The sequence below is a fragment of the Plodia interpunctella genome, chromosome 13 (assembly GCF_027563975.2).
Source record: "Plodia interpunctella isolate USDA-ARS_2022_Savannah chromosome 13, ilPloInte3.2, whole genome shotgun sequence".
NCBI classification, from domain to species: Eukaryota; Metazoa; Arthropoda; class Insecta; order Lepidoptera; family Pyralidae; genus Plodia; species Plodia interpunctella.
Genome location: NC_071306.1, coordinates 8572017 through 8594293, shown reverse-complemented (window position 1 = coordinate 8594293; position 22277 = coordinate 8572017). Strand labels below are relative to the sequence as shown.

General features: G+C 37.4%; 1 protein-coding gene across 1 annotated transcript; it reads right to left on the bottom strand.

The window, feature by feature from the left end:
* Positions 1-187: 187 nt before the first annotated feature.
* Positions 188-14269, bottom strand: LOC128674896 (carboxylic ester hydrolase). Its single transcript, XM_053753878.2, has 10 exons — positions 13964-14269; positions 11299-11395; positions 10659-10844; positions 7347-7532; positions 5284-5474; positions 3268-3436; positions 2321-2505; positions 1847-1997; positions 1388-1511; positions 188-895 (listed from the first exon to the last, which is right to left on the bottom strand). The coding sequence occupies exons 1-10, from the start codon at positions 14156-14158 to the stop codon at positions 700-702; spliced, it is 1680 nt and encodes a 559-aa protein (XP_053609853.2). The 5' UTR covers positions 14159-14269; the 3' UTR covers positions 188-699.
* Positions 14270-22277: the final 8008 nt, after the last annotated feature.

Sequence of the window (22277 nt, the reverse complement as noted above, 5' to 3'; positions counted from 1 at the left end):
CAACTTAACCGTCGACGTGACATTCTAAGAAGAATACTTACTCTTATCACAACAGAATGTGGTTATTACCACTGCTGACAAAAAATGTAAAAAAATACTTTTGCTAGCATGTTCAGTTCATATGCTTAGACAAAAAAAAAGTAAGTACTAGAGAAGTAACTTAAAATTAAAATAGAAACAAAACGACTTGGAAATACTTTATCCTCTTTATTCGATTTTTTATTGTTTATAATGTTTTATAAACATGAATGAAATTTACATACTATATAAAAATAAATCTTCGTTGCGAAAGGTATAATTTGCATTTTCTTCCTCAAACTTTTTTGGTATTTATAAGTACACAAACTTGACACGTGTTATCACTACATAGTATAAAACAATGTCGCTTTCTCTGTCCCTATATCCCTATGTATGACTAAATCTTTAAACCTACGCAATGGATTTTGATGCGGTTTTTTTATATATAGTTTTGATTCCTGAGGAAGGTTTAGGTGTATAATTTATTAAGGTTTTACTCGAAGTTCTTTTAATAAAGTATACCTATTCTATCTACACTTTAAAATCAACATTTTGCATACAAATTAATAAACGTAATATAAAACATTAATTACATAATAACTTTGTAATGTTCAATGACACAGATTTATAAAATGTTTAAAAAAAAGACTTAATTTATAATATAGGGACTAGGTATATTTTTTACAGTTCGTCCCTAATATGGTGCTGATAACGATCAATCTCCAAGAAGCCCAAGCTGTCCCAAAAGGATTTCTGTCCGAAATCGGAGCTCGCCTTCATTTCAAAGGTGGTGGGGGAGGAAATTTCCATATAGTCCAACTCAGGAGCGCCCGGCCTTACTGGTGTCCATTCAGGAGCATTGGGTAGTTTCGGCACACTGAAATAATTAATGATGACAGAGTTCTCAACTTATGCGTAATAAGAATATGAACTTATGCGTAATAAGAGTTTATTAACAAGTATTCAATGAATTGTGTAATATCTGGTTGTGTTTGTTTGGCACATTTATCCCGCGCGATTAAAAATGCGTTGCAATAGAATATCCGTGCTTGTTAACTATTATTATTCACGCGAAAGTAATTTTGGTTTGTTACCTCTTCACGTTCTATCTACTCAACCAACTTGAGAAGGACATAGGGTACCTTTCATCCCGGAAAAAGAACTGGTCCCGTGGAAAATTTACGCAGTCAAAGCCGCGCGCAACAGCTAGTAGGTAGTTTTTTAAATGAATACCACTGACGGGTACACGAGGTACGCCTAGGACCAGATGGTGGATGAATTTCGGGATTTAGACAAGAGTGTTTTCCCAGCAGTGGGACATGCTGTACCTATATATTAAAAAAAAAATACGAGCAGGTCCAGTCCTTACCCAGTCGATGCGTAATTATATACCATATCCAACAAAACGTTACGGATCTTTTGGTCTTCAGCAGAATTTAAATCCAGGCCTTCAAAGTTGAAGACCTGCATGATATCATCCGCGTGGCTTACTCCTGTAACAATCAAAGCAATGTACCTACATATAGATATATAATGAGTGGGAAAGACAGGAAGTCCACGTCCACGATATGGAGAGACGTTCTGAGATTCGAGAAGAACTGTCGAATGAAGGCGAGGTGACAAAACGACTAGGCAAGGAATATTCGTAAAAAAAGGACTAGACAAGAAATATTCCAGCGAAATCATTATAAGATAGGTAAATTAAGTAAAAAATTTGGCTTTAGTAGGTAAGTTACTCTCTGTTGTTTACAGTAGAAGTAGGCCAATAATAAGGAATCTTCAGTTCGCTCCCATCAAAACTGTTGGTAGCTATCACAGAAGGTCGTACCATAGTTATTGTCGTTGAGCGCCATTAGTACGGACAGGCTGGCGGAGCCCCGGTGCGAGTACCGGTACACGTGGACCGGCTGCCCCGACCTAAGTGCGTGGAGCTGAGCCAGTCTGCCCACGTCCGCTACGAAAAGACGGTCTCCTAGAGCCTGCGGGAGAACATGCTGTAATTAGGTGGAGGTAGATATGGAGTCTATGTATCAATGAAGTAGTGACTTTCCGTTGAACATAATCCAAGATATTTGTGACGCTGATTCGCCATCAGGTTTTCTTGGTTCGACCAACTTTCCTCTTGACCCGTGGTGTCTACTCGAGATTCGAGTCTATCTTAGAATAGGAATTTGTCTGATTGACATGGCTAAAAAAAGGGTCAATTTTACCGCCCTTTAGTGCCCAGGGTATACCGCCCCTTTGCCTCCCCCTCTAGATATAAAAAGAACAATGCAAAATTATAAGACAAAGAGAACTGCACCTGTACCAAGCGGCCAAAGGTACTTTGCGAGACCGCCTGTCCTCCCAAGTAGTGCTGCTTTATCTTCCTGGCCACGTCAGGGCGCAGATTGAGGGGTAGAGTGTCGTTGTACTCGAAGATGTTGCTCGCCAGCTGGTCCCATCGGGCCTCCAGTTCGGGAAGGAGGCTGGGGTCTGTTTGGTATGCTGCGGGAAGAATGCGAGTTTGAATCTTCTGTCTCATCTGAGTATTTTCTAGTCTGTCGATAACCTCCAAACAATGAACTATATTACAAATGATCCTATTCATTTTTGTACTGAACCCAAAAATAAGCACATATTTCAAAATAGCTCATTATAAATAATGAACCGCGCTCTGTAGGCGGTAATGACGAAAATCCTTTTGTTGGAAGTTCTACAAGTGGTTTATATTTCTTTTAGAAATGTGCTAATTCGGAACAAATTTGCCTTTCAACTGTTTCTTGAAATAAATTTGCTTGACGAGGGTACCTAAATAAATTTGCTAGTACCTATTGCATTGCTAATGGAAATGAAATAACTTGTGTTCTGATACCGGCAAGGGCGTCGCTATGGCAACAAATTTGACAAAAAAATTATCATCGGAAACCACTTGGAACACCTTTGAAGTGTCAAAATTCTAGTTACCTATGCTAGTAGTTTGTAGCTTTTTAAGAATATGACGTAAAAAGTCTGCCTGTGATGGTATTATATCAGCCTAAAGGTTTTGATTTTGGCTTATTCCCAGAAATTGATAAATTACTAGGTCTAATGCCAGCTCCACACTGGCGCCGAACTCGGACGGACACATGCCGACGCGAATGCGTGATCATTGTGCAGTTAGTATGAGTGCCTTTTTTTACCGCAATGAAAAACCAGCAATGTATACCGAATCCGCCAAAGTTTGGCGAACTGTTCGACGACAGCTTGGAGGCGGCATAATGAGATCACCTGCAGCAGGGTATAATCCTTCCTCGGACGTGACAGACGTGATGAGAGGCACCCTGTGCATGGACCCAGTCTGGGCTGCGTGGTATGGATACTGGGTCAAGAACGGGTCTCTCGCTGTCGTCGGCTCTGCTGTGGGCGTGAATGGCGTGAACATGTGGACCTTCCATTCCTGGAAACGAAGTAAATTTACATGGATTACAACTCTATTTAAAATAAATATAAATACACAAATCACCCAAACTGAGTTAGTCTCAAATCAATCTTGCAAAAGCTTGTTTAAAAAAGCAATCTTGCGGATTGAACCCGGGACCATTTTTACCTGATCAACGGGGATTAAACCCGGGGTCCCTAAGTGTAGTTCGACATGATGACCACAAAGGACTTGAAGTTATATACATAGGTTTATAAACTCATCTATAGGTTGAGGTAAAAAATCTTTTTCGTGTGTTCAAGGACAAACTTCTTTTCTAGTTGATATATGTATATGAAAAAGTACATAATCAATGTTCAAACGTCAATTTGAATTTCAGCTGTCTTCAAGCCGTTATAATCATAGATTTAGAAAGGCCCCCGCGCGCGGGTTATATAATGGTTTAATTAAATTTGAAATACAAGTTATCATTAGATATGAATTACGTTACTCTGAGAAGAAAATCCGAATTCTTCGGGAGTATCTATATAAAACCAAAACATTCATATATAGACCTCATGAGGAAGTTCACGAGGGATCACGAAGAGAAATGCAATGCAATCAGTATTGATACGAGAAAAGTTTCGCGGCCAAACAAGCGAATGGTGTCTGGCGCACAATACGAAGGTCGGTGGGACAACCTGGGTATGGCCGGTATGGGAAAATACACGTTGCCAAATGGAGTGATTTACGAAGGAGAATTTGAAGACGGCTTGTTTCACGGCATGGGTGACTTGATATACCCTGACGGAACAACTCTGATTGGCAGGTTCCGTCGCGGGCGCGTCATTGAGCACATGTTAAAGTTTCATGATGATTTGTTCTACAGTGAACGGGATTGGGCATACTGTGATATGCCTGATAGAAAATTCATTATTGAATACGAGTTCGACATTCAACCAGGGGGTAATTCGTTTATGAGTGCTACAGATCCGACTAGGGAAATACCTAAAGGTTATTATGACACCGGAGATGGTTTCTACGATCCCAAGACCAGGACTGTGTTTAATGAAAATTTGACTACTATTATAAGAAGTTTGTCCGATAGAGAACACAAGTGGACTATTGAAAACTGTCGCGTTAGCGATTTAGAGCCGGGGCCTCGGCCACATTTGTACGAGCAGTGGGTTGAGCTCAATGTTCCTGAAGAGACAATTGGTCCGGAGATGTTGTCCACTCCCAGGACGAGACAGAGCTGTGTAGATGATCTCAGCGATCTGGGATGGCTCGGGTACCTGAGTGCTCGAAGATCATCAGCCATGTGGTTCGCCGGAGCCGCGTTCTCTTCACACATGTTTTTTACAACTGATGACGACTAATGAATGTATGTGTAATTTTTCTAAGAAACTGCATGACGCAAATTTCGCTTTAAGAAGTACTCAGTTTTCATTTTAATGACGTTGAAGTAAGAGTTATGTTTAGTTTTAGAATTTAAAATAATGTTTAGTTTTTGAATTTCAAAATATAGTTCTTATAATTAATAAATAATAATATAATTATAGTAAAAATAAATAATACATCAAAAATGTTTTTATTTCTATATCTGATCATTTTACTTCTTTCTGTCCATTTTAGGCATAGTTGACTCGACAAACTTTAGGTAACTTATAATAACAATTGAAATTAACAGATCAATAAAAAGAAAAATAAATATAAGTACCCCTCTTCCAGCCATTTCTATTTTAGCTGTCTTATTTTATATTTCCACATTCATCCAGCATATTTACTCCATTAGAACTCTAGCCTAGAACTCTCACTTTCTAGGCAAGCTCGATTGAGTGGGTCCAGAATAAGAAGACCGTTAGCTGAAAGATTTATGAACTCACAAGCATCTCAATCTGTGCGTTGACGATCACTTCTCCGGGCCTGTACTTAAGGCAGTCCACCATTTCCCTGGACGCGGTGGTGGGGCAGCCGACAATGGCGGCCAGAGCTTTGGCTTTCTGGGCTGGCTTGACTGCGTGGGTCCAGGACGCGAAGGCTGAGCCGCTGAAGGCTATGCCTCGTGCGAACGTACCTAGAAAGGTATAATGACGGCTATTTATGGCGGTAAAGTTCGCCGGAATTTAGCGGATTAGTAAAAAACAGCTCTCATACAAATTACCCAATGTCCGCATTCGCGTCGGCGTCTGTCTTAGTTCGGCGGTAGTGTTTATAGAGTAATACGAGTACAGGGGGAAATGATTGATTTGACGTGAATGAAAATGCGTTTTGTGTGATTTTTTTTTACGCGATTTTTACGTTTATTTACCTTTTTGGACTATGACCTCGTCTTATGCACATACCATTTAGCCTATGTCTTAATTAATTACTATTTATCTAACTCATAGGTAGGTACTTACCTCGTCTAGGTATACTTGCATTCAATTGTTATCTTCAAGACCTAACTATTAAAATAAATTGTGTCAGCTCCAACGATAGCTATTAAAAGTTTCTAAGTTTTTTATTAATAGGTATACAACACCACCCAGTTACAGTTATATAAACTTGTTATGATAAATAATATAGGTATTTCAATATAATTTATTTTTGTGAGATGGGAGTGAGTTTATTGAACAACCTTTATCTTATTTACGAAGGGCGTAGACCTGAATTGATAACATAGTGCAAATAGGTGACAATATATCTATAGAATTATGTATACTAAATAGATATAGTGTATACTATTTGCTGTACACGTACACACACACACACCTAGAATTTGCTTTTCATATGAACACAATGGAATCAAATATTTAGTGTTTATTGCACTGAGTCGTGACTGCGCCAGAGAGTAAATGTGTATAGAAGTTTAATAAACACGTTAATATAGAAGCGTCTAAAGATTACAGATACCTGAGGGGTGCGTTGCACCAGTCAACTTTGACGATAACTTTAACCTGCGCAGAACAACGCAAAGTACGCCATTTTTATCTAAACGAAGAAGAGCGACGGCGGCGGCGGCGGGGCCACAGTTGACTGGTGCCTCTACGAATTATCAAAATTAATTGCCGTCTAAAAAAAGTCAACAAGACTTTATTATATAACGTTTCTGAATATAAGTCGAGATCCTATTGAAATATTATTACGAGTTCCATGTAATAAAACTTTGCAAATATTTGTGTACCTAAGTACTTACGTAATATTTCGTAGAACGGACAAATTAATTGCAAAAATCTTTGTTGAGAGGGATCTCCGGTCTACGCCGTGCTTTGACAAACGGGACAGCCAATTACTGAGGATTAGACTCCTGGTATGTTGGCATGGCAGTGATTATAGGTTTAAGGTGGGAATCAAGACTTTTCCATCATAGAGTATTTAATAAACTATTGTCCTAAGCTCAATTTTCAGTCAAATTATTAAATAATGGACAAATTACTTATTGATAGCGATTATTTTATTCCTTTTTTTCGCTCAAATATTTGAAACTTTTTGTAATTTTTGCTTCTCATTTTTTGGTTATATCCGTGGAAGCATTTTTATTGTGATTTTTAGTGTGATTTGTTTTTTATTTTTGCATTGTGGAAACTGTTAAGAGTATAATATGCTTATGCGAAATAAATGATTTACTAACGTAGGGTCTACCTCTAACATCGGTCAAATTATCTTCTTCTTATAGCGGCGCTTCTCTTTGAAGATCATTGCTACGGATGTATGATTTCTAGTTGCTTTACTACGGAAGAGCGCTCGGGTCTCGATTTTTAGATTCTTCAACCAAGAGGTTTTTAGCCCTGCCTCCACGGCTCCAGAGATATTCTAGGCGAACTTTGGGAACCGAATGTCTCTGTAAGTAACTCTGGATACGCTCATGCTTTCTGTCCTTTTAGGAATATAGGTATACCAAGTTCATTTCCCATGGGGTATCCACCCCATGTGGGTATCATCACTTAGCCTACAAAAAAAAACTGACCTTTAGACATTGCCGACAGATAATGGTAGTGCACACTAGCGCCACCAGCGGAGCAGCCAGTAAGCGTGACGCTGTCAGGGTTCCCGCCAAACATCATGATGTTGTTCTGGATCCAGCGCAGCGCGAACGACTGGTCCTTTAGCCCGGCGTTGCCTGGCGCGAACTCGTCGCCTGTGCTCAGGAAACCTGCGGATTTAATATAATCAAAATGTATTACGCACATAACCCTAGGTGATATACAAGGCTGGGTCGCATGTCGCCGCCTCAGGTACCTACATGACTATGTCGCGCGACCATACGGCGTGCGACTCGAGGACTTGAGGTCGCGCCGCGGCGCGGCGCTGCCCTGTCTAAACTGCCTTTAGCTGCGCCCCAGGACTTCGCGTTAAAAGTGCCCTATGTGTTATTCCAGATTATGTTCTACCCGTGTACCAAATTTCATAATAAAGGGCACACACCAAATTTCATTTTGCGAGAAAGAGTAACAAACATTTATACTCATAAACTTTCGCATTTAAAATATTAGTAGGATTAATTTTAAATTATTTTTTTACATAAATGTTTTATTTTATTCCATAAATATTTTAAGTTATTTAAATTAATATAAAGTTGTTTTTTTACATAAATATAACTTTTGACACAAGCTTTTATATTATTGTCTATAAGAGATTATGTTTCAATATATATTTTGTAACAACAATGTCTTGTCTGTTCTGTAAACCGTTGAGGAATAAGTCAAGCATTACGCATGCATTGTTAACCAAACTAAACCTGTATACAAAATTTCACCTTTGTTTGTAGATGAAAAATTCCACCCGAACGAAGTAACCCGCATACATAGATGACTTATCGACTGTTTCAGTAGTTTTCCAGTTAAATAAAAATACATAAACAAGTAAACGAAAATACAAAACAAACTTATTATCTCGATATTCTTTTACGTAAAATGGTTATGTAAAACGTAAATTATGTACTACTCAAGCTAAGCAACACAAATGAACTTGATATTATTTTTATTTTTCGCTCGAAATTTAATCAAGTTCTAGTGGAATTTATCTCAGAAAAAGTCCCTTCTGTCTGTCAGTTTGAACACTCTTTCTTCACTTATGTTTATAAGTATCTCACACACATGCTTTATTTAAACAATATTAATTAATGAAACATACGTTTTTAAATTAAAAAATATACAATTATAGAACAACAAAATTAACCTAAAATTAAAGCTTAAGTATAAATATTAAATTTAAATAAAGAATTGATCCTAAATTGTCATTATCGTGCGGTAAAGGTCTCAGAAGGCTGGCGACATTTCCTCTTTGTATGGCCAAACTTAACCTTTGGCCAAAATAGTCACCAGTTAATAAGTTTTAGTTCTTTAAACAAAATTAAATAGACAAATATTCCCGATCGAGCCATGACATTTTTCATGTCATCATTTCAATTTACTGTAAAATTACTTTGACCGCGGAGTTTGCAATTTGCAAAACAGTGTTCACTTCCCAACTCTGCTTCCCAAAGGCTTTTAAACATAAGATAGGTGCACAACACTGCAAAACGTATGCGTGCGCGTATGGAATAATATCGCACGTGACTATATGCAGCCATCCAGAATTTAGATGAAGAATTTTCATTTCTATGAATATCGAGGTAAGGTTTATAGATAGATATTAATAGAAGCATCTGTGAAACAAAAGAAGTTGTTAAAAAAATTTTTTAAACTAGGAATTTGAAAACTTGACAAAATGATCCTGACTCTTTGAAAACTTGACAAAATGATTCTGTATATCTATTTATGGTATCTATTAATAAATTGTGCATGTTCAATAAACAATGTCATCAAATCAAATCGGATACCTACCCATGCGTCAAATCCATCGGTTTCCACGTGTCAAAATCAAAAACAAAAAAGTATACCGGTCTTGTTTATTATTGGCCACAAGTGAGTTCATTAATATTGGAGCTAAAAAGAGTTTCAATTATACTTTAATGAAACCAAAAAAAAATACAAAAAAACTATAAATAAAATTGATCAATTAAAGTGACATTTGTTTATCGTGTCCCATTATGCGAATACATTTATATACATTTTATTTTATACTCAGGTACCCTTTTCTCTGACTTAATGTGATTACAAAAAAACGATACGCAATATGTGTGCACCGACTTTAAATGCAAAACGATGAATATGTCGGTTCAGCTTCATTAAGGTTTGAAATTATGCATTTGGTGTAATTTACAATTTCGCCGCAGAAATTATTTGGCATTCATATGAGAATTTCCTTTTTGGAACCGCGAGGTTCACTCGACTGGGAAATTCGGCACAAACTGTATGCACAAAATATCATTGGAAATAGTAATTGGGCGTAACAGTTGTGTAGCTAGTCACATCATACACCCTAGTGCAGAAAAATTTGGGATCCCAATGCTTCAACCCTTAAAAGCATAATTATTTATAGGTAGGTACAACTAGCGACCCAGTCCGGCTTCGGGCACGGAAGCATTTATGTATGTGTAAACTTTCGGGAATATATTTTCTAAATCTATACTATTATTATAAAGAGGTGACCGTTTGTGAGTTTGTGACTTTGTGAGTTTGTATGTTTGAGGCTAATAATGTAATCTCCGAAACTACCGAACCTATTTCAAAAATTCTTTCACTATTAGAAAGGTAAATTATCCAAGATTGCTATAGGCTATATTATATCTCAAAATTTCCACGGGAGCGAAGCCCCGGGCAACATAACAGTGAAAACTAAAAAAGCTTAGATACAGACAGCGTAGGGCGACTTTTATAATATGTATTGACAAAGAATAATAAGTAGCACCCTTGTACTCATTTTCAAAGTCATAGGATTTAATCATAAACTAGCTATTGTCCGCGGCTTCGCCCGCGTATATTCGTGCGTCCGCTCATAACTTATTATTGTCAACATCTCGGTGATGGTCTATAATGTATTCTTTATATAACTTTTATGTATACATAAATAAATAAAAAACCGCGCAGTGACACATCACAGGACGTGTGATAAACCGGCAGTACCTTTGGGAGCCTGTATTTTGCCAAATACATTGGTGCCAAAGCTCCACTGGTGAATCTGGTCCAATAAAACTACTATACATAAGTCAGATTGTTATACAAATTCATGTGATCCAAGCGGCATTCGATCCTGGTACCGTTCGGTTCACAGGCGACTGTCTGGACCTGGTTGTTCACATCCGCTTCGCATACATACAATTGTGCTTACGCTTCTACAAATCTAAGTACTTTAAAAACCCTTATCTATAGTATATAAATAATAGTATTTAACTTACCAAGAGGACCAAGTCGGTAGTTGAAAGTGACTACGACCATATCTCTGTCCATCAGTTTGTCTGGTTTGTAGAGGTCCGACCCTCCGTACATGAAGGCTCCTCCGTGGATGAACACTAGAACGGGCAAGTTGGCCCCCGGATTCAGCCTTGGGGAGTACACGTTGATGAAGAGACAGTTCTCGCTACCTAGAAATATATGGAATATAAGATGATAGGTAAAAAGGCTTAGCTGAGGGAGAGAATAAGACTGGCTATTTCCTTTCTACAGAAAGCCTTGCCCGTCCTGGCAGAAAGGGAAACTCGAAAAGTACTGGCTTGATGAAGGACGATATGCGTGCGAGTGGTCTGAAACCTAATGATTCCGAAGACTGTGATGTCTGTGAAATCTGACCCTGAGCTCTTTTGTCTGTTTATGGCTGAGGATAGCGGGAAAACGCTATGATAAGAGAGAGAGAGATGTTTTTTAAACCTATGTGAGACTTTGTTGAGAGATTGTGGCTAGTTAGATGTTCACATCCAGAACAGCACGTAAAATTCGAGAGTTATGTTGGATTTTTTGGCAATTTGTAGACTAATCTGACAGAAAGAAGCCAAAGCTTAGAACATTATGATTGCTAATTATGAAGGTGTTGTGACTTACCAGTAATTTTGCCGAGGAACGGGTCGTACTGTAGACACGGCGAGAGAGCTCTCGTGGCGTCCCAGGTCCCTAACCAGGGCTTCACTTGTTGCGGTTCCTGTTAGTCAAGGCAAGATTTATTCAGAATAGAGGTGATGACATGTGCTTTAATCGACATAATACCTGTTACCATTCTATTTAACCTATATTGTCCCACTGTTAGGAAAAATCGATTTATGATTTTAGAGGCCGTTCTACAATAGGAGTTCTGGAGTGGAACTATCTTATAGTATGTCATACTACATCCTCCAGAGGACATGGAGTGGTCTAATTCAAGGCCAGTAACCAAACCACATGCCATTAGTGATTGTACTGAACTATGCAGTTAATTATTCTGTGGGTTAAGGACAATCCATTGCAGTAGATCGTTCCCGTTTAGACGAGGCCATTTCAGCTTTGTGGATTATGTCGGCTATTAGCTAGGAAATGGCTCAAGAATCTGTAATACGTTTGCCAAACAAACAGCGAGCTAACAGAAAGTTAAAACTACTTTTTCCTGGAAAAATTTAAAACATCCACGTTGAAACATGGCTACAAACACATCTCCTTCCCAAAACAAAAAAGAAAACTAACAAAAAAGTAAATCAAAATTGTTTCTTTCGTTTATGAGAGCATGCCACAGACATCCAGATACACAGACGAGATATAAGATAACACCCCTCTGATTGTTTCAAAAGTTTAAAAGAAGTAATCTGCTTTATTAAAACTTTTTCAATTTTGAACTAAGCATATAATTTGAATGTTCGTTATCTATATCCTCAATCTCAAACAATATAGTCCTCCTGTTGCATTGTGGTTGCGTGGTCATGTCATGTCCTGTTCATGCAATGTATATGGAATTCAGAGGAATATAGCCCCGTCAGATTATATTACTGAATCACTGGGGTAGCGTGGATCATTGCGGCCCGTTGCAAAATCATGATGAGGTGGAGGTGGGCAACGTGTGGGTGTTTCATAACCCGCGAGGTATGTATAGTAAATATGTGAAATTGTGTGGTTCGGTCACAAAGCAAAGAAGTGGGCTCTTGAAGGGTAAGTACAAAATAAAGGGAACAATTTTGCCGCCCTTCCGATTTTGCCGCCCGAGGCGGTGACTAGCACACCTCCGCCCCTCTCAGCTACGCTACAGAATGTGCCGTGTGTGTGACTGCTGTAGGCATGCATCGTTTGTCACAGCGCGATCAAATTAGACGGTGCTATATTTCATTAATTAGAGCTACTGCGAAATTGTTGGCATGAACCATGGGCTGCTCTTGTTACACCTCAAGAGTATTTAAAATAGGCTGTTAGGCTAGGTTACCTAAATCGAACAATTACGCAAGGAACAAATGTTTTGACAGAAGACGAGATTGTTTGACAGAAGTGGTAAACCCATAAAAAAAGTGTGGAGGCTTTGGGTCGTACGCGTGCCAGTGACAGTGACAGTCTATTAAAAACTAAATACCAATAGATTAAAATATATATATCTTTTTTTTTGTGCAAGAAAGTGCTAACTGGCCAGTCATTTAAAATATTATTACCAACCAGAAACAAGTTTTGTTAAATTTGTGTTCTCTGAATTTAAAATTTTTGTCACTGGCCATGCCGTCTGTATATGACCGTTTGGCAATTAGCGACAAGCCTCGATTTTAATTGGTGGTCTTTGCCGTGGCTTCACCGATACATAGCAATTTGCGTGAACCATCGAGCGCGGCACGACTACGCGGCGCTTTGTTTTCTGTGTATGGTATGTGTAATTTGAAAGCAGTAATAACATAACAGGGATGGGCGGCTCGACTTAAAAAAAAGCCTCTTTATCTGATGGTCACTTGTCACCGGGTAAATTGATAGTCCGTAAGTAATATCAATTCAAATTGTAGTTTCAATGAAATTTTATCAGTAAATGAGTATTTGCAAAATATTTTTATAGGTGAGGTAAAACCTAAATCCTGTATGTTATCAAGTATATTTGGAAACTAACCGGAGAAAATTTTAGTCACAACTAAGCTTAAGTAACTAACTTAACGAATACTAGTAGTGGCAAACGGTCATGCCCTCTTTAGAATAGGATCACACATCCTCTTGCGGATGTCGTGCAAGGCGACCTCTAGCCTTTGCAGCTGAGAGGCAACAGTAGCATTCCTAAGGAGGGTTGACATCAGGCAAACGGCCGGTTGCAAAATCACAGCCGAATCTTCAAAATTGTAGTGATTTATTTTTACGCTCCTCACAATATCGAGAGTGTTATTGCTAACACTGGTGTCAGATTTTATTTAAGTCGCCTAAAGGCATCTCACATGATTTTTACGACTAATACTTAGTGGCAGGTAGTACCATTTAGAGGCAGGTAGTCGCATACATACTAGGGAACTAAACTGTCAACCAGTGTGCAGGTTTCCTCACGATCCTTTCCTTCACCGGAAGCAAGTGGTGATCTATGAGAACTACTAAATATGAGTCAGATTGGTGTACAAACTCATATGGCACGAGTAGGATACGAACCTGAGACCTTTCGATCCACAGGCGGGCGTCTTAACCATAATACCACCACCGATTCAATTTTTACGCTGACCCCGGGTTGCTCGACGTCACAGCCCTGAATACAACTTACACGCGAAGACGAGATACTCGAATAATTGTCACGTACCCTAAATCTGTGTTTTCCCACTGGTGGCCTGGCATACGGCACTCCTTGAAAACTGGCGTAGGTTCTTCCATTCGTGGACACCTTCCATGCTCCACGTAAAATACCCTGAGAAACCCTCACTACAGGCTCCGATCCTTGGCCCAAAGCGGAGTACACGAAGAAAAACAACAGGGATATTCTTAATAAGCCGGTCATTTTAAAAATAGAACAGTTTTCTTTTTTAAAACGACGCGTGCGCGCGCGCCTTTGTCTATATTCGAATGTCACTGACGGTGATAGCGGTGCTTGTGTATGTCAATCTAAACTGGTTATAGATAAGTTTCTTAATTATTTTCCAATATTTTATTGTTGTTTTTATTATTATCATAAATGTAATTGTGTTATATTTGTTTTTGTAATTTGTTTTTATGGTTCATTACAAGAGATGAAATATCAAGTAAATTTTATAGAAATGTTATATTTTTACTACATCAGAACAAAACCCAGGTTCTTGTTTAATCCTCTTATTTAAAAAAAATCTAGACAAGGCATACTTTAAACTAAATTATGATTTGTTTCATTCTATCAATAACAATTATATAAAGTGCGATAGTGACAAAACATAGGCTTTACCTGCAGTATACTTTACCTCGTCTATGAATATCAGTTTAAATGAAACAGGATTATACTTAGGTATCAGTTTCATGTTTTAAAAGACATATATCTGTAAAAAAAATGTATTTTCTGACCGTTCTGAGTTTCTATTGTTGTATAGATTTTCTCAAATTCGGTTCATCTGTTTTCAAGATGACGCAGGAGGTTTTTGTAAATTAAAAACAAATATACCTATTTTTCTTCTTCTTTACGTGTCGATGGCAAATCTACATGCGATCGATTGGATACTAAGTAATATATTCTTGTCAGAACGGATTCACTTCGATGGTTTCATCGGAACCTGCCATATAAAAATATTGCTCTGAGCGTTTATTTATATTATTACAAACAAACAACCTTTACGAAAAATGTGTACCTACATATATCAACTGTAAATATCAATAGTGAATCCGATCAAAATACGTACCTATTCTTACCAATAAATTGACAGACTTTACCTACCATCAATATTTATTTTTAAATTCAGCTTTATTTACCGAGACAGATTATTTTCCACCAAAATAATATCGCGTTTTTAAAAAAGGAAAATTCCGTTAATTTATTTTTTTTTGTATTCTAAATTTGTGTTACAAAAATTCATAGGCACTTTTTCAAAATATCTACTCAATAGTATAGTTCTCAAAGCTATAAACTACCAGTATTTTGGAACGACCATTGCTAAGAAGAACCAATATCAAACCAATAACTTAGATAAGTATGTTATTAGTGGTCCCTTTTCTTTCAAAACCTATACTAACCCTAACTACGAGTATCTTTATCTTTATTCTAATCCTTACATATTATAAAACAAAGTTTACTGCGTCTGTCGATCTGTTCACGAGACTCTACCATGAAACAAACACGTTATTGCGTCCACAATTAGAGAGATCGTGTGGACCCAATGACGCGCTATGTGTTTCATGTTGTGGCTAGCTGAAAGAGACAACATGTGAGCAAGAAAGAGCTAAAAAGAGACAGCATGTGGGGTTGAACTTCACGAGTGTTTTGAACGTCGCCGTGGGCTGTCATTATTAACTTTATTGTACCATACACAGTAATCAATTTAATTATCCCATTTTATAAATATGTAAAGTACTGGTACAATTTAAATTTTATAAATGTTTAATATTAAAAAAATGATTCTTTATTTAAAAAAAAATGTTCGACACTAATGAAACGAAATTCAACCGTGGAGACGTTAGCAACCGTTCTACGTGTTGGAATGTTTCGTGGTAGGCCTGCAGATTCGGCCGGTCGATTAATATGCCAATTCCCACGTCAATACAAATTACTGCTGCCTCTTATTACGCCCATTGCACGTGTTTGTTATGTGATTTGTAGGGTTTCCACCCTAGAGATTCGATTTCAGGTAATGCCAGCCACTTTCGCCGAACTCCGACGCGAATGCGAATGAACATTGCGTAGTTGGTATTAGTGCTTTTATTAAGTGCAATGAAAAACCAGCAATGTATCCGAATTCGTCAACGTTTGGCAAACTGTTCGACGACAGCGTGAACCGACATGAGACATTTTAAGAAGATTGGTTAGAAAAGATACCTAAAGCGAAATACCTAAAGAGATAACAAATAATCAAACTTATTATGGCCTTTGTAATATTCTTCATAGTCGTATTCTTCATGGCTGAGGGTCGTGGTCATTACGTGGAATGGAACACACACAACAACTTTCTTGGAATTTTTAATGGAGTGGTTTGCCATTGCTTTTACCATTTCACACACAACCAGTGTGCAGGTTTCCTCACGATGTTTTCCTTGAGCGAAAGCAAATGGTGGTCGATGAAAACTACTACTATACATGAGTCAGATTGGTATACAAACTCATGTGGCACGAGTAGGATTCGAACCTGGGACATTTCGAACCACAGGCGGGCGTCTTAATCATAACACCACACTCTTACACCACGACCGCTGGGTTTGTAATATAGTTGGTATAAAAGTACTTGGACATAGATAACATTGTTCTTATCAGCATTTACCAACGGCTACGTGTTCCGTCTGGAAGAATAGGCCATTTCTTTTGGTATTTGTATTGATTTGTTTGTTTTATTTGGCTGAATAGACATGTTTATTGGCCAAGACTCCGGTCAATCTACAAAAGATGATTTTCTTGACCTAACCGGTGATCGAACCCGTGACTTCAAATACTGGCTGCATAATAGCGACAATCTGTTTGCCAAACTTTGGCAATTTCCAAGTACATCACTGGTTTTTATGTAAAAAAGCCTCACATACTCGTACAGCCTTAATTAATTCATATCATTATACATTTATGCAATGTAGATAAGTTCATTCGTGTCGGTATCTGTCTGACTTCTCTGATAGTGTGGAGGAGCAGTTGCCATCTCCACACTGTCGCCGAATTGCGTGAATATTGCGTAGTTAGTGTGAGTGCTTTCATTTAGCGCAATGAAAAACCAGCAATGTATACCGAATCCGTCAAAGTTTGGCAAACTGTTCGACGACAAAGTGGAGCATGCATATTAAGATATACTTACATATTGATGAGAATTTACTAGTACTATAGTCATACATCAAAAATTAATCAAAATATATAGAAGGAGCGACATTGCAAGCTTCTGTTTCAAGTTTTAGGTAGGTAGGTAGTAGCACCGTCACAGGAAATTGGCGGGAAGCCAAATCGTGATATACGAGGTGAAAACAATACAGTTGAACTCAGCTAAATACTTGGCTATGTATAGTTACTGGAAGTTTTATAAAATCTATAAGTATTATATATAATCTGTGGTACAGTCGACCGCACGTCACTTGTTTAGTTCACTAGTGTGTATGCGACAACTAGCCTGGCTATAGGTAGTCGCGAAAGTAATGTCAGATGCTTTTAGGCGACGTGAATAATATCTGACACCAGTCAAGTGTAGTGATGGACGTGATTCTTATGTCAGGCGTTGCACGCACGTTGCACGCAACGTGATCTGATCCCATAAAGTTTGCTTTAAAAAAGTTTTTTTTTTGTTGTATAAAAAACATGAAATTAACTTTTCATCCACGGGCTTAACCGTGGTAATTAGCAATGTCCTCCGTCGCGTGACCGTTACGACATTTTCCTTCAATTTAATATAATAAACTAAATGGAAACATCAAGACCCAGTCGATTGCTGATGAAAGAGTTCACTGGACTGTTGTGGCAGCGTGTGGCAATTATCGATTGTATCAGACAAGACGTTTTTACTCAAACTGTAAATGGTCGAGAGCTAGACGAAGTGGGGACGAAAAAGTAGGAAAGCGGACCCTGGGCTCCGACGCTTAATGGCTGAGCTGAACTGGGAAAACGAGAGAGAGCGAGTTTTTCCTCAGATTAGACTCGATGATGTTGATTTGTCCCGACCGATGTGACCGATGTTGTGTGTCCGACCGATGGCCATGGCGATATGACTAATGTTTTAATTTAGTCGCCAAAATTCTGGGCAAGTAACATATGCAATAAAAAACTAAGTATTATACCTAGTTCGTAGAAAAAAATCATATCTATACTACTATTATAAATGTGAAAGTCCGTCTATCTGTCTGCATAGGCTACTTTTTCCCAATAGACTGTAAGGGGCGGTGAATGTTAGTATGAAAATCATACCTGTTCAGTTTTCGCAGAGAAAGGCACACGCGCGAAGCCGCGGGCAAAGCTAGTAGTTTATATTATGGCAGCACAAGCAGGTGCACGGCACACTTTCTGGCAACATTAATAAGATAAACAAAATATTTAAACAACGTCACAAAAGTTACAAGTTGTGAATATTAGATGTGTATTATTAAATAATCGTTCAAATTATAATATATATAATACATATCAATCAGCAAGGACCTGAGGTGCTTTTTAAATAAATTTAAATTCTGATCTTTATCTTGTTGTGAAATTTTGTTATAAATTTTAGATGTCATACATACCTACTTACACAATACTTTTACTGAGTAATGCCGTTTTAGAACATAGTCTATAATTATACCGATGATTTCTTAACAAAACATCACAAAGGCGTGGGAATAAATGAGCATTACATTTAACAAATATTGCAACCTCAAGTAACTAAAGTGAAGGAAGTGTTAGAATTTTATGTTGTTTAAAAAGCGGCTGACAACTACCTATCAATAATTTGTAAATCAAACATTGCGCGTTTGTTTGATTTGATTTTGGTCGATTTAGATTTATTATGTATTTTGTGATTTATTTTTGTTTTGTCGGAATAGACGAACGATGTTATAAATAGACATAATTTTAATATTAATAGTATTATACTGCGTGGCATTTAAGACTTTGATCTCGGCACATATAGACATTACAAATTTCACAGGCGAAAGTCCTAAGATTCTAAATATATATATTATTAATCTGTGAACACACAGATTTTGAAACGCCGATGTACAGTCCCGTATTCTGCGGGACTGTCCCGCAATTAAAGGTGTATCGCATTTTTTTTTTAAATGTAGGTGCAAGTATGTCTGAAAAATATACATAAGATAGCGTAGATTAAAAAAAACGTAATAGTTAATAGGTAGAATATTACACATTTACACTATCATTGGTACAAAATGCCCCATTCGCTTAATGTCCTTTTCGCAAATTGCCCCTTTTGTAAATTGTCCCATGGTGACAAATTGGCGTCTCGTCGTACGTATAGATTTGGCCTTTTCCAATATCATATTTACATCTTCTATCATGAGTAGTTAGAAACTTAAAAAGGCCATTATACATTCTGAGACGAAACGCCTATATTTGTTACGTGGAGAATTGGCCCTTTGCACATTTTGAGAAACGCGCATTTTGCGACAAAGCGAATAGATCTCTATCATAGATAAAGGAAAATGATCTCTATGCTTTTATTGGCTCTTATCTATTTCGTAGTGTAGTTCAGATTCTAGCCCATTTATAATTAAATATTCAATTTGACCTCAGTCACGGGTAGGGACGGGCACAAAATATTGCTTTATAACCTCATAAATTATGCATTTCTCAATCGCTGTAAAAGCACAGTAAATTATATCTACCTATTATTTTATAATACACTAGATTTTGCACGCGATTATGCATACTAGTTCCATACTATAATAAAGCTCATATTGACATTATAAAAAGCTTTGTATTTTTGTTAGAAAATAATAAACTAAGAACTACTTAACCAATTTAGAGGAAATTTTGCAAAGATTAGATAAACCTTCAGAAATAACTTGAGCTAGGTATATCAATTTTATCGCAAACGAAGTCACGGGCCCGTACTTGAGGTTTTAATAGTCGAAATTAAAACTAGAAATAAACAAATCGAAATTAAAAATATCAAAACCATAAATCCCTCCTCCGAAGTTGCTGGCATGGCATCATCACATCTACTAGAAAAGAGCTAACGTTTGCCAAACGGCTGCACGCACACTCACTTTTTCACATGCATTGAGTTTATCTATTACGCTTTTACAGCTAAATCGCTGAACTAAATACAATTAGGTGTGAACAAGAACTTTTTTCAAAATTCTACCCCCAGAGACCAAGGGGGGTGAAATTTTGTATGACAATCGCACCAAATTAGCAGCGGCGCGGCGCGGCGGCGCGTCGGGTCTGTAGGATAGCAATCATTAGACAAAGTATTATAAAGCAAAGTCGTCTGCTGCCTGTCTGTTTCTAAGCTTTCTTTTAAACCAGGCAATGGATTTTGATGCAGTTTTCACTGTTATTTAGACAATTTATTCTTCGATTACGTACATACGTACATACATAAATAGGTACCTCCGTGCGAAGCCGGACAAGGCACTAGTAAATTATAAAACTATGGTGATGGATATTAAAGTTAATATACTTACTTATAGTATTGGAAGAACTTATAAACTGAGTTTATAGTAATTGCATGGTACCTATATCAATAAAACTATAAATGCTTATTAGACTATAAGGCAATAAATATTATTTGGCTAAATAAATAACCCGTGATACAAGCGATGAAATGCTGTGATTATACGTATGAGATGAGGTTTATTACATCTGTATTATTGTATCTATGTTTGACAAATAAATTGATTGATTGCCATAGCCGATCGATGTAATAAGGCCGAGTATAAGTATAATCAATACTTTCCTTCCGGTGAAAGAAAACATCGTGAGGAAACCTGCACTCTGGTTGATTATCAACTTATGTGCGTAATGGAGAGGGCAATGGCAAACCATTAATAGTGCCAAGAAAGTCGTTGTGTGTGTTTCATTTCACGTAATGAAGAATATAATCAATGCAAATGTTACACTAACGCATGCGAGCGTATATAATATTGTGTATTTCCCACGATTTCACCCGCAGAAAAAGCATCTTAGTTCTTTATTTTCATACAAAATTTCACCCCCAATTTCAAGCTTTAGGAGGTAAATTTTTTAAAGGTAAGTACTTTATGTTTGACCTCGGTTTCTACATCTAGTCATAATTAATATATAAACCAAATTTTCTGTTCTGCCTGTCTGTTTGTATCAAGTTTAAAATATCAAATATGCACTCGGATCTACGTCTTTCATGGATGCAAATAAAAAAAAATTAAGTCAACACGATCAAAAGTAGTGTTTCCTCTTGACCTAGAATTATGAAAAGCAAGAAGCAAGTTTTTACACTCCCACAACGGCCACAACCCATTTTAACATAAGAAAAGAATTGTCGACGTGTGAGTTAAAGTTGCATTTGGCCGGCTTCTTTTTTATTAATTTCACGCCCTAGTATCTCATATTATAAGACAGTGGGGCGTGAAATGGCGCTAAAAATGTTCAAGGTTGTAATAAAACGTAACGGTCCCGTTTTAGGATGTTTGTTTCTACAAATTTTGGCCAAATGATTTATTTATTTATTTATTTAAGGATGAAAAAAATATATCTCATGATACAACAACATAGGGTACAAACTTAATGTTTGTCTGCCAGTTGATTATATTTCTTTTGCAATAAATAGGTAGTCGTTCGATCCTGGAGATAATAAAACAATTGAACAACAATAGGATCGCGTCAGATCGGACCGCGCGGGAACTGATTGGATCTGTGGATTGGATACTGATCTACTTATCACAGAATTAGTCACTGATCCGGGTAAAAATAACATTAGGGCAGGTAAACTCTTACACCTACACCTACACCTCATGTAGTTTCTGTCTGATCCTGCAAATCCTATGATTCGCAGAGTCGACATGCTAAGAAAAAGAAAAAGGGCAAACCAGAATTAATGAAAACCAGAAAAGTATACAAGCAATAATTAAATTTATATACACTAAGTACTTATAAAAATACTTTTATATCTGGTTGGTTGGTACTCGGGTCACCTTTTTCGTAGTAAAATCCGAGGCGGTCAAAACGATAAAACGTGCCGTTAAAAATTCAATATAAGTACTTAGGTTATTAAAAAATCTGCATGTATCCATTATTTTAATGCCGTGGTAACCCACATGTTTCCCCAGAAATATAAAAACTGGCGTACTAATATAATGAAAATGATTCGCACAATAAGAGATAGATGTTAATCTCTGCTGCTATTTAATCTAGGTCATTTGCAAACTGTGTCTTCACTAAGAGTACTGGCTACTCGTAAAATTGCAAAAACAAGCAAATTGAGATATGCTATTCAGTAAGGAACTATACCTCTCTAGCTATATCAACTTATAGATATGTAACCCTGCGTATCTACACGCAGCTGCGA